This window comes from Lepisma saccharinum, chromosome 1 (genome assembly GCF_977018435.1).
Source record: "Lepisma saccharinum chromosome 1, izLepSacc3.1, whole genome shotgun sequence".
Taxonomy (NCBI): Eukaryota; Metazoa; Arthropoda; class Insecta; order Zygentoma; family Lepismatidae; genus Lepisma; species Lepisma saccharinum.
In genome coordinates this window covers 26823987-26838492 of record NC_139229.1, presented here as the reverse complement: position 1 = coordinate 26838492, position 14506 = coordinate 26823987, and the positions used below count along the sequence as shown (strand labels likewise).

At 37.0% G+C, this 14506-nt stretch overlaps 1 protein-coding gene across 2 annotated transcripts in view; it reads left to right on the top strand.

Annotated features, from left to right (window-relative positions):
• The first annotated feature begins 13 nt into the window (after positions 1-13).
• Positions 14-14506, top strand: part of LOC145987332 (tetraspanin-4-like) — a 78742-nt gene continuing 64249 nt past the window's right edge. For both annotated transcript variants that reach the window (XM_083121899.1, XM_083121886.1), the window contains exons 1-2: positions 14-150; positions 309-503. In XM_083121899.1, the coding sequence (XP_082978025.1) occupies positions 73-150; positions 309-503 (273 nt within the window). In that variant the 5' untranslated portion in view covers positions 14-72. The remainder of the gene's footprint in view (positions 151-308; positions 504-14506) is intronic.

Genomic DNA, 14506 nt, shown 5'->3' with positions numbered 1-14506 from the left:
ATTGAACCATTGAACCGATTGAACTTTATGCAAAAGTAATTTTTAAGTAAACTGTGTTTTAGTAGAGAAATAATGGATTCGTCGAATACATGTATAATAGAATCTTTGAGAAGGCATTTCTTTATTTTTGTCTTAAATTCAATAACTCTGGTAAGTAGGCAATGAAACTTACAATGGGATTTTTTGAATCAGAACTTAGTAAATCTTTAACTTTGTGAAAGGAAAAGTAATTTTTGTCAGAGTTTCAATAATAATTCTTCGATTATGAAAATATAATAATTCACCCATTGTCGTATTTTAATTTTCAGATAAGTGCCATCGTATACATAGTACAAGGGATTTCATTTCTAAACAGTCAAGATGTATCAGATCTGCTATGGAAAGAAGCATATATTATTACGCAGCCAGCAGTTGCTCTCATATGCACTGGAGTTTTCCTGATTGGATTCTGTATTTTAGGATGTATATCCTTCAGACAGCATAGTTACACCGTCGTCAAAGTGGTGAGTTCCAATTAACTACTTGTCTGTCTTTCTCATGTAGTGGTGTAAAGAGTTTCGGCTTTAGAAATTCTTACGAGCGGAACCAAGTTCATTTACTGGACCATATTTCTCACTATGCACGATACGAATTCAGTATGCACCTGTTGTTTGTCCCTTTTTTACTTTTCTTTTGCTGAATTAATTAATATTTATGCCGAATTTGGTTTCTTCTTGAGTAGTGGTATTGATACTACGGACAGTGCCACTTACAAGTGTAGAAAAGGCGAGGCTATTTGATTGAACAATCAGATTTGCTTACACTTAAAACAATGCCAAGATGGGGCCTGTACCCCAATTCTTCAGGTGTGATATGCTCTGATTTTTAAGAAATTCTGAGTTTCTAGTGTAGAAAAGGCGAGGGCTCAACAGATAGATTTACCCATACTTAAGACAATGGCAAGAGGGGCTTATACCCTAATTTTTCAGGTGTGGAGGTTTGGGTTTAAGTCCTCATAAAATATGAAGCCTCCCCTGATGGCAAAATGATAATATTGTTGTCTTGTAAACAAAAGGCTCGGGGTTCGAGTCCTGATAAAATATTTAAGATTGAAATACATGTGGCAAAATAATATGTCCACAAGTGAGATTTTGAATAATTACTGCTAGTTGATAGCCCCCAAATCTGAACCCTGGTAAAAAGTGTTTTACAACAATATATTGTACAAAAACTGAATTTCTCAATTTTCTTATTTTCTCATGTTTTATAACCACCCGCTCAGCGGGTAAGCATAATTAATTGTTTGCGTGCCGGCAAGGCATGCAAGAGATAAAATCTATATAGCTAGAAGGGAATAATAATGATTTTTCTGTGCGATTCACTGAAGAGGTCATTAATCTTTCTGTGCGTGTAACATGTCTGTAACAAGGAAAATGTAACAAAGATTGAGACAAAGATACATATTTTCACACAGTGGCAATGAACTGACCCCCCTTCATGCTAAAAGCAATTCTGTTCAGATAATATGAGCCTAGGCAAAGACTTAGAAAATATTATGGCAGTTCAAAATCCAATTTTGTCTGCATTAAGGTCTCAGAACCCGGTAAAATGTGGGCATATTCCATATTGAGAAGTGTTAATATTGTTGCATTGTAATCAGGGGCTTTGGGTTCGAGTCCTGATAAAAGATTGAAATACATACAACTGCCCACACATAAGATATTTACTGCTAACTGATAATACAGTTGAGGTTTCAAAGCTGGTAGAGTGTCTGGGGCCTCTCTGACAGCAAAGTGTTGGTATTATTGCTTTGTAATCAAGGGGCTTTTGTGTTTGAATCGTGCTTCTAGAATTGCTCCGTGACTCTCTCATTTCTTACATCATAAACATATGATTTTTCACCTATGAGAATAACACTGCATATGGTGTCATCGGGTAATGCCTCGTGGAATTCACAGATAATTTTAATGTTTGTTCTATCATTCACTACAACCTGTTTTCTTTTTGAAGTGTTAATTACAAACATGGGTCTCCGTGTCTTGAATTCATCTGGAGTGTAGTACATATCCGTATTGCCTGTAGTGACACGCTTGAAAGCCGAAAAAGCTTCATATAATTTGAGGAAATCATCCTTGGACATGTCTAAATTATAATTTTCTCTAGGGAATACCTCATTTCTGCCATTTTTAAGATATATGTTTTTGATGTTGCAGTTATCAAATCTGCTTGAATTTTTTTCCTGATTGTTGTGTCTTCCAGTCTGAAACAGTACCACTACAAAATCGGGCATGTCAAATTGAATACTGGAGAATGAATTTGTAGCATCAAATTCATAATAAGAACCAGTGGCAACCTTCTGTACGCATTGATATGTGTAAAATTGCAGAGGAATTTGCGGATTTTTTAGGATATCAGCTTTGTATTTAAGAGCGTAACTGGCCTCATATTCAACAACCGGGATTCTTAACTCCATAGTCTGAATAATGCACTTGCCCTCATCAGGTAGGGTATTGGGCAGAGCTTCTCCTGTAGGGTTTATCGCACTGTACCTCATCAATGCATTATTATCATTTGCAGCTCTTCTAAATGTAATTCTTAACCCACCCTTCCACATGATATCTTTGTAATCCGAGAAGAATCCTGGCAACAGGCGCATGGGGAACAATACAGTGTGGTTCTTGGATAATATCTTATCACCAGCCTCAAATCCGCCTATTTTGTAGTAAGAAGCCTCGGTTTTGGATAATTTTAGTGTGGCCAAAGCCGTGGAGGTAATGCCGGGATAATCTATTCTGTTTATAACAACACCATGCTTTCTGATCTCAATTTCAGAGAACAGATGCGGCACAAAATTGTCCACCAATCTTATGTTTGAATTTGCCGGATAATCTGTTCCATCGAGCTTTACAACATCAAATTTGATGTATAGATCTGCTCTGTGGGGGTGTATAAATCCATCCCCTACATCAAGATCAACCTCAACCTCCGTGTTGGGTTGATTTAAATTTGCAAATGTCCTCCTGTTTGGGGGGAATGATTGTAGCTCATAACTCTCAATATTTTCCATTGTATGTATTTTTATTTAAATATTAATCTCTATGATTGCAGTTGTTGTGGCTCCAGCAAAATCAACTAATTCTTCTTTTTCATTAGTGACCATCAATTCAATGTAATCTATTCTATTATGGCACACAGGAAAATATAATGTTGGGGATGGATTGTAGATGATGGGCTCCATGAATTCGGAATTAGGTTTGAATGTTGCAATGATGCCGGTTTGTTTGTGAGTGCCTATGCCGTTTGATTTGGTGATCATACCCTCGGCCACATTACAGTGAATGTTCAGAGTCTCTATGGCTAAGAATTTAGGTATATTCATAGCAGTGTGTTTGATGCCTGCTTCCAGTTTTGTGTTGTTCTCAAATCCCAACAGCTCTCCTATAGTACCCAGATGCACTGTTTCTGTAGCAGATACAATCTCTACTCTGTGAGTGACAGAATTTTGACTTAAAACTATACCTCTGGGTAATTGAGCATTTAGAGTGGACAGATTATACTGCCCTGGAGTGATGACAATTTTTTGATCCCCTACTGCAATTGTGTTGTTGTGGTGAGTAATATTTGGGATCAAGTACATGCCGTAAAATGCTCTGAGAGCTATTGTTTTGGGATACACTATGTCATCATGCAATTTGAGTTTCAATATTGAATTTTGGCTGGTGAGATGGAATACCCCCATGATGTTTCAGATACCACAAGGCCTTTTGAAAATTTTCAATTGATGGTTTATTTATTTGAGACATATATCTGAGAACAGATAAACACAAATGTCCGCAATTAACATCTTTGAAGTTTTGAACACGGGCATTATTGTAATAAAGATTAGCTGATTTTAGATATTTTATTAAATTTTCAGGTGGAACACCTCCAAATGAATCAAACACAAATGCCTCATTTTTTAAATATTTGAGATAACAGATCCAGTGAGTGCCCTGATTTTTGTACTCATCCAAATTAACAATGCCACACTCTTTGTTGAGTGGTTGTTCCGGTAAAGAATCAGACATGTACACACCTCTAAAATGTTTGATGCCCAATGGCTTGATTAAAGCTTCAATATCTTGGTTTGTAAGCGGCTCTTGTTTTTTTAAACTTATTCATGGCTCTCTTAAAACCTTTGCCTTTTTTCTCCATGGCCAGGTTATGGCGCCTCTGCTCATCTAATTCTGCCCTATTTTTCTTGGCATCTATTACTGTTTTTGCTATGGCAGCTGATCCCCCGGCCAAGCTCCCAACAGCCCCCAAAGCTGCTAAGATGGCCGGGATAGTAAATATGAATCCCCCTGTATGCAATTTTTTCCTGGATTGCTGTAATTTTTTTAATTGGGGGGTACTAAGCAACAATTTCATACCATGTCCCTTGGCAATACAAGAGCTTTTTTTCTTGCGCTGCTTTTTGGTCAAGAGACTATCAATAGTTTTAAGAGATTTGAGACCTGCATAAGGTATTTGATACATAACACCCTTGGCCTTCATTGTAGGTTTATTATATACATATTCACAACCCCCACCCCAGTTTTTGTTTGGTGCTCATAGCTATGGTGGTTCCCAATGCTGCTATTTTTTCACTTAAAGAAGCATCTTTGCTTACAAATCTACCAAATGCTGCCTCTTCTAATTTCTTGTCTGCAACATGTCTCTTGTCAAGATCAGTATGTGTGTTGTATGCTATGTCATGGTCTCTGCAAGCAGCATCTAGGGGATTAACACCAGGGTCACCTCTGTTTAATCTATGATCCAATTTTGTGCCTGGACCACAATACTGATAGCCTGGAATGTGTAGTTCAAATGGCAACTTGTTTATAATGTCATTAACAAGGCCCCGACCCTCAGAAATATTCCAAAATTTAGGTGGTAGAGTATTAATAATTTTTATAAGATATCCAATCCCCTTAGTGTCATTCACTATAAAATTAGACAATTTTGTGCTTATCATGTTCATAATTCCAACTTTTTCATTGTAAAAATTGTGGTTGCCAGCATTTTCCTCCCCAGCTATCACCAGCAACCTATCTACAAGTTTCCTGACATCATCAACCCACACAAATTCTTTAGGCAGTGTGTTGTATTGTTTGATTCCACTGCCAGTCTTGATCTGTGACCATATGGGCTTGATTAAATTGTTATATTTTGCTCCACTGCTAGACTTGACTCTTTTTTGTGTGGGATCATTGTTCTGGTATAGAGCATCTGATTTTATTAATATTTCTTTGTAGTGCTCATAATCTTGATCTGTATAGCTGCCAGGCCTTTTCCTAGTCATCAGTTCCCACAATCCAGGTGTTCCGGGGTACTTAACAAAAGCACCTTTTTCTCCGAGACGAGATTCTGAATAAACAATTATATCATCCCCCATAAAAGTTACTCTGAAATTACCAATTCTATGAATAATGCTGCCATCAAGCTCTGTGTCGGCATATAAGCCAAAGACCTCATCTTTGTTGTCTTTAGGTGTGGTTAAATATTTTTGAGCAAGAAGACCCAATTCAATAGGATCCAGAGTAGCTTCAATTCTTCTAGGAGCAACAGGACTAGGTGTATGAATACTGGAAAGTGGGGTGAATGGATAATCTAATATGTTCCTAGCAGCTACAGGTACAAGCTCTGTGATCAAATCTTGATTTTGCTCTGTAACAGTTTTGATATTCTTACCTAAATTATTAATAGCATCAATGACAGGCTGTTCTGTTTGTTTGTGTTTTTCATAAATTCCACGGTTCTCTGATTTCCATCCCTTAAATCTTTTTACAAGATAATCTCTTAACTTAAGATCATCAATGACTGGTCGTTTCATGGTTGTTTATTTATGTCTCAACGTCTAGAAAATCGTTGATTTTATTTCTGTATTTTCCAGTATTAGGTGTTCTTGTCATATCAATTGTGACAAACCCATAACTGTCCTGGCTCCAGCACTTGCTGCAAAACTTGGAAAAATCATTGTAGCTCAAGTCCCCACCTACATATTCATCATGTATGTGTTTGAGGTTGGTATGATCCTGATGAAACACACATATAAAATTGCTGTTGTCTCGGATCAGCTGCTTCGGTATTTTTGAAAAAGTCTGTGCCAGGTAGAAGCAGTCAATGTTTTTGTGTCGGCCCTGTGTAAAGAAATTTCTAACCTTGTTTTGATTATCCAGTATAACGTCATCAAACACAACAACAGAATTATCGAGACATTCATCTAATGGCTTAACATCTGATTCAAAAGTGGCTATATCCAGTCCATCATATAGCTTCATCAACTGCTGATATTTTAATTGTTCCAAGCTCTTAGAGAAAACATACAAGTGCCTGTTTTTCCAGTCTAACCAGTTGGGTGCCAATAAAAAATTATCAACCATTAGTGTAGTTTTACCACAAGCCGATGGCCCAACAATAAGACATCTAATATTTTCAGGCAGCAATTTTCCATTTCTCTTATTCTGTTGTTCAGGTTCTGGCAGCCTTTTTATAACATCCCAGGTGCTCATATTATCACTTTGTCTGCATCGATCCAGCTGTTTTCCGGATGACCCAGCCATTTGACAAATAACTTGTTGCCTTTTCTGCGGATGATTTTTTCTATGAGATATGTGTCAGGCTGCTTAGTTTTGCTGAGTTCTTGTTCATAGAACCTGCCTTTGAGAATTTCTCCTCGGTGATCTTTTATTATATAAGTGTTAAGGGTCCCGGGTTTAACTTGAACCACTGTAAATAATTCGGTGCTCCAGTTTCTCGTAAAGCCTCTTTTGAATAAGTGCTTATATTTGCTGATTCTTACTTGGTCGCCCACCCTGTATTTGGCCCTTCTTGTTGTTGGCTGGTATCTAGGATAATAAACAGTGCTGATCAATTTTTGCTCATCAGATGGAGTTACTTCAGAGGGTTTCATGTTGATTGTGGAATGGACCGAGTTGTTATATTTATGTAGAAGTTCTGGAAGAATATTAATCCATTTATAATTACCTTGCAGTGTGAATTGTTTATACATAAGATTTTTTAAGGTTCTGTTGAATCTCTCTACAATTGAGGCTTTGAGATCACTGTAACTCGAATAATGTTTTATTGCCTGGCTTTTAATAAATTGTTGAAACACTGAATTATAAAATTCTTTGCCATTATCTGTTTGCAAATAGCGGGGTGATCTTCCTGAATGATTGATGATTGTCCTGAAGGCTTCTGTAACACATTTTCCAGTCTTGGATTTGAGTGGCACAGCCCAGGCAAATTTTGAAAATGTGTCTATCACAGTGAGTAGATACTTGTAGCCCTTGTTGATTTTGTCCAAGTTTTTCAACTGTCCAGTTGCCAACTCAATCAAGTCGCTCTGCCATAAATCATCTATGCCCTTTGTGACTACTGGCAGTCTCTTAAAATTATGTCTGGCTTGTCTGTGTAATTCATCAACAATAATTTGTCTAGACATAATATGTAAACAAGAATATTGCAACTATGGGGTGTTCAGCAGCTGATACTGCAGGATTTTCTAAATATAATTTGTCCCCTATTTGTATTTTAAATTCCAAAGTACCATCATCTTCAGTATAGGCTGTTTCTAATGTATTGGGGTCTGTAAAATCCTCTAACTCTACACTGGTGATTTTCACTTTGTTATCAGCATTTGTTATTGATAAGGTGGGGTAGTGGTGTGCCTGTGGTTGAAGCCAATATTTGATCTTGATTGGTCTAAGTGTGCCCCCAACAAAAAACTGGTAATAAAATTGTGCAGGGGACAGCATATATATTTTGCCGCCTGGTGTAAATGGTGAATCATATTCTTTGTTGGGGATGCTGTACAATTCAAGAATTACTGTATGTTTTGGATTCTCGATTATGCCTGTTATTTCCTTTTCTGCTGTGAGCAATCTGCTTGTTACAGATTCAAGGTGCTCATTGATAGTCCTAACAACATCATCATGGCCTGGCTTGATCTTTATGTCCACAGCAAGTCTCTTGTATTGTTGCACAATCTCTTGTAGCTGGGTGGCAAAAACAGACAGAGCATTTGCTTGATTGGATTCCATGGTCCCTAGCTGTTGCTTGATATTAGCTACAATTTGTTGCAAATTTTCAACAACTGCCAATTTTGAATTTTGAGCAGTAAGATCATGGACCTGTCTTCTGATATCCTCAAACAAGGCATGCAGTTCATTAATATGTTGATTAGTTGGTAGAGTGGCCACTGTCTGAGTGAGATGTTTGATCTCTGTCTGGATATTCTTGATATCTTCTGATTTCAATATCCTATTCACTGCCCTCTTAATATTTTTAAGTTCCTGTGATGTGGGAAGATTTGATACAGTATTTTGCAAAAATTCAAGTGCCAATTTTACATTGTTTAATTCAGAAGCATCAGCCACATTTTGCATAGCATTTTGGAGCAGGGCTATATCTGCCTGAGAGGGTGTGGATTGTTGTAAAATTTCAAGCTTTGTTTGGATATCATCGATCAAGTGATGAAAATGAGATAGCTCAGATTCAGTGTTGAGGTTTTCAAGCTTTGTGATCTGTTGCTGGACACTGACAAGTGTATCTACAATTCCAGGCAATCGGGATTCTAGTACATTTGCCAAATCATTTTGCACTGCTGCTATTGTACCTTCAAGATGGGTTATGGAACTTTGAATTTTTCCAAAATCTTCATATGTTTCAAGTTGCAGCTTGATGTTTGCAACACTCCGAGTTATTGCATTCAAAGCATCAGAAGATGGCAAATTGTTCATAAAATTTTCAAGTGTCTCAATTTTTTCTTTAACCTCGGCTATGGCATTGTTCAGAGGATCCAGGTTAGGTATCTGGAGTGATTGAATCTGTTCTTTTAGAGTGGAAATCACTAGATCAAAATCTTCTTGTGATTTTATGCTTTTGACAATTGTTTGGAGCTGTGCCTGGACATTATTTATCTGCTCTTCCAATTGTTGTTTCAATTGCTCAGAGTTGGTGGCCTGGGTCTTAAATTTGGCTTGAAGAGCTGCTACAGCTTCTTCCAAACTTTGAAAATTATCTAATGTGGCCAAATCAGTATATTTCTGAAGCAGCACTTTGAGTTCAGAATCAATTTTAAGAAGAGGGTCCATGCATTGTGATTGTAAATTTGTAATTTCTAATTGAAGACTGGCATTGAGTGTGGTTTGTAAAGCTTGTAAATCACTTCTTAATTTCTTGACTCTGACATCAAGCATCAGAATCTCATCACTGTGATCTTCATGTCTTGTATGGCCAAATATATCATTAGGCATTTTTGTTTTAATGGTTATTTATTATAGAGTATCTGATTCTTAATTCTATAAAAAAGGGTATAAGCTTGTCATAAGATCCAGGGACCTCAATATATAAGCAGTCACCAGCAGAAACAGTATAAACAGTGCCAGAAATCATGTTTGAGTGCTTAATTCTATAAATATTTCTCCCTACTGAAATCTTGACATCACCCTCAGGGGTTGTAATAAATTGCAATTGACCACCTACAGGTAATTGGTAATGATTTAAATTATTGTTAAATATGTACAATATTTTGCCTGTTTCATCATCATTATCTGTAAGTATGCTGTTCAGATGAATAATTAACAAGCCACTCAGTTTAGACAGCATATCAGAAGAGGGTTGCGGTGTTGGCAGCTCCATAATAGCCTGTTTCTTGAACCCAAATAAGTTCATAGGCATGTTTATTTATTTCAAATCATGCTCTGTAATTGGGCATTGCTTGCCACTTTTCAAATCACAATGCCCCCAAGGTAAAGTATGTATGCTGCATGATAAAATGCATCTCTTATCATCATGTGGGTCCAGGGCCACTTTTCTTACAACATTGCTAGTCAACAAGTGATCCTCACTCTGAATTCTATTTTCTGATGTTCTGATTGAACTCTGGGATTTGATGCAATTTTTATAATCTTCAAATACAAGATCTTTTTCCACAGTAACTCTGCCAATACCCTTGGCCTTTTTGACAACAGCACTACATGTTTTAAAACTGTACACCTTGGCACTTAACCCAGCAAATTTCACAATAGCATCACCACATGTCTCATCTTTTAACTTGCCAGGCACCTTTTTGTTGTGGGGTTGAATCCTTGTATGTTCACTGGTATCAAAGTATTGAAACAATTCAGGCTGTGCCATATCTTGATAAACATCTTCTGTTTGAATATCAAGAATAAAACTATCCGTGTCCATGTACATCAGTTTTACACGATCACCATAAAAAGGTTTCAGCACATCATAATACAATGTTAACATATGTAATTTGGACAATTCCAATATTGCAGCCCCTACATAAATAGGTTTATCAAACTTAATCTTTGTTTTCATCATGTTGAAAAGTGCCATGTGCTCATCATAAATTCTTCTGTAATTGAAGTTGGGCTTTGCAACCAATTTTTTGCTCAGGCTGGGGTCAGTAATTATTTTAACATCGGTATGTTTTCTGACATTTTCAATTGTTTTGCCATACACTGAATTCACCATCAATTTAAACAAGCCCTTATCAAATTGGCTCTTTGCAGATGTTCGAAGCTCCGTGTTTGTATCAATGTATGGTTTCAACCATTTTGAGTGCCTGAACCTCAAAACTTTGCCAATTTTGGTCACTTGGACACCATGTTTCATCAGGAACTGGAGGTTTTTGTAATATATGACATAACCCTGTTTCGGCTCTAGAGTCATCATGAGTTTCTTCTGTTTAGAGCCAGGTGAGCACTGAACCTCGGGAATTGGGGGCAGATCAGAAAATTTGTTGTGTACATTATCAGGAATTGTCAGATCAACCTCTAAGAAGAGGCCATAGTCACTGTCATCAAAGTCCTGAAGATCTTCAATATTGAAATCTTCTACCCACTCAAGCCCTGCATATGGCAGTTTATCCATCATAGCGTGACCATAGAGGTTGTTTGCATCTACATACAGTATATAATTTGATGGCCGTGCTGGATCATAATCAGGCATATGCTTGTTATTTGCTCTGGCATATCTCTGGGAACATTGCACCATCCCTCCTCTTATACATTTCTCCATAAACAGATACATATCTTGATCGTAGATCAGATCCAATTGCTTTTTGGTGTTGAAAAACATTGCAGACCATGCTAGACCTGGGGCACTGTAAAAATACACTGGGTCCAGTCCATAATTTTGCATGGAAGATTTTCTGAATGCCTGCAATATATCAGCTAAGAGGGTGACATCAAGTTTTAAATATGCCATGTGATAATCACCAAATGTCTTGCATTTTAAATTGTTCCACATCAACTGAGCATGGTGATAATCTTCATCAGTGATTCCAGATCCTCTGATTTTGCTGTAAAACTCTTCTTGTGGTGGCAGGGAACACTCATCAAATTTAGAAAAATCTGTAACATAGTCATATGGATATACACCCTTCCGCCTAATTAATTTCAGGTCCTGATTTGGAAACAATGCACGTGTGATTTTGAATTGATCATCAGATAATTGAGTGGCCAGTGTATCCAGGCTAGCTGATAAAAATCTGTAAGAATCAAGAAATCTTATGTGAATAGGAACACCATCAACTTTAATTATCTTGCTAATAGATATATATTTCTCATCATTTTCAGCTAAAATATTTAAATTCTGCTTCTCAAACCCCTCGTACCTGATCAGATGATGGAAATCATAATTGGATGCTCCGTGGCAAAATATGGGGATAAATCTTGGTCTCTTGATCTTAATATTACAGCTATTACACAGGGCCTGTTTATATCGACCATCTGTATGAGAATGGTGATGAACCTTGATATTTGTATCTGAAAATTCACAATCACATACCGGGCATTTTTCTGCATTGTTGAAATCTTCAATCTGTTCCTCTGTTAAAGGCAACATGGGCTTTGATTTTAATAAGATGTTAGATGCTATGTCACGGCACACATTTTCTATTATATGTGCAAATATTTTGATGGCATTTGGTCCCTTGTATGAATATTCTTTAATAACAACACCATCCCGTATAACCACACAACAAAAGCTGGAAGGTTCATGCAGCTGGTATGGTATAATTGAAGATTCTTCGGGATCTGGATTGCAGAATGCAAGAGATTTGAGATTTGATTCAGAATCCCAGACAATATATACTGGGTGTTCCAACAAGGCTTCATACTTTTTGAATTTGCAATTTTCACTTGGATTGGGCATCACCATATGAACAGGTTTATGGTTCCCACAATATTTCAGATGCTCAATTAACTTGTTTTTTGCAATTTCTGCATTTTTTTCACGAACCCCATTTACCATTTTTTGACCATCAAATACAGTTAAACATCTTCTGCACAACTTGAATATTGTATTGGATTTGTCTAGTTGTGTTCTCACCAAAGCTTCAAGATTATGTATCAGAGTGTAATGGTGTGTGTCATCCCCTTCAATTAAGAGCAGATCAATCGGAATAGCAGATTCATCATCAAGTGTACTGATTCTGAGAGGTGCTATCGGGCAATTGCCAGTGGAACAAATAAATACATTAATAGATAATTGTTTGCCATTGATGTGCCTGGCCCTTTTTTCAAATTTATCAATATTCTGAACAGACATTGGATATTCCAAACCCTCCATTGCATCGTCAAAATCATGTTCATGCTGTTTGTAATAAGTTATTCTCTCAGGATTCCTTGAAACTGGATACAAAGCAGCTAATATACACCACAAAAAACATTTCTGGTCGGTGTTTTTTATATTGACCACGGCTCTTCTGTTTTTGATATTAGCAGGTAATGGCAGATATGTAGAACCTTTTAATGGGCTGAATTCAGAAATATTAACATATAACTTGTGTGGGGATCCGCATAGGCTCCATCCGGACTCTTTTGCCGCAAATTCAGAGTGTTTCATATTCAATTGATCTATCAACCTGCTTATTATTCTGTCCGAATTTGCATTTGAATATACCGGTACAGTTTCTGTTATGTGGGGCTGTGTAAATTTTGTGCCATTTGGTTTCTTATATTGAGTATACAATTTGAGGGACAGCTTATAAGAGCCATTTTGTACATTTAGAATTGCCTGCACATTAGGATTTACACTGTTCAAGAAATTCTTAATGCCGCATCTTGGCTCTGATACAAACCGATAATCCCTGAGTTGGGCATTAAAACTGCTACGGATGGGTGCATAGCGTGGCTGCTTTGCAGGTCCAGCATTAACAGGTGCTTCATGCTTCCTTTTCAGACCAGATGTGGATGGTTGTGAGGGCAATGCTGATGACTGTACATAAGAATTACACTTATGCCATTTGTAATATGCCTTGCTTAATATTTTATGGCATCTTGGACATATTTTTGTGGCTTTTCTGCATTTCTTAGAGTTACAAATACGGCAATGCCTAGCCCAATGAGAACTAGATATATTTTTATTACACCGATTGCAATATTTTTGTTTTGGCATTTTTTCTTGTTGTTTATTATATAAGATTTTCTGGGCTTCAATTCAAAACTTTATACTTAATAAAAATATCAGTTGGGTTCAGCAGTTAATGGCTGAGCTGGTGCTTTTATACCCAAACAACAGCAGTAACTAGGTTTTGGTGATAGTTTTGCTGATGTGCAACACACTTCACCAGGTTTAAAACCCCATCTCCATATCAACTAAATACAATTCAAAATTGGATTTTGAATTGTACAATAAATATTCTGTAAGTCTCACTTGTGTTTATATTAACAGAACAATACAAAACCAGAATTGTATTTAGGATTGTATGTTTTCATACAAAAAAGCCATATTTTTGACAAGTTTATAAACAACAATCACACAGATATAGCTTTTACACACATGGCCGAATCTGTCTGAGCAGAGGAGGGAGGGGGGGTTTCAGATTTGGGGGCTATCAACTAGCAGTAATTATTCAAAATCTCACTTGTGGACATATTATTTTGCCACATGTATTTCAATCTTAAATATTTTATCAGGACTCGAACCCCGAGCCTTTTGTTTACAAGACAACAATATTATCATTTTGCCATCAGGGGAGGCTTCATATTTTATGAGGACTTAAACCCAAACCTCCACACCTGAAAAATTAGGGTATAAGCCCCTCTTGCCATTGTCTTAAGTATGGGTAAATCTATCTGTTGAGCCCTCGCCTTTTCTACACTAGAAACTCAGAATTTCTTAAAAATCAGAGCATATCACACCTGAAGAATTGGGGTACAGGCCCCATCTTGGCATTGTTTTAAGTGTAAGCAAATCTGATTGTTCAATCAAATAGCCTCGCCTTTTCTACACTTGTAAGTGGCACTGTCCGTAGTATCAATACCACTACTTTCTTGGTTTCGAATTTGCCTTTCTTCCTCTCCTAGATGTTTACATGGATAACATAGCCACGTTAGGTTTGGCGTTGTTAACATTTGTAGGTTTTGATCATGTTAGATAGATTGCCTTTGCATCTCTGTATTTTCCACCTGGATCATACACCAATTTCAGAAAAGTTTCCAGGTCATAGATTTTGGGTTTGGATGAAATTTTGCATGATGGTTCA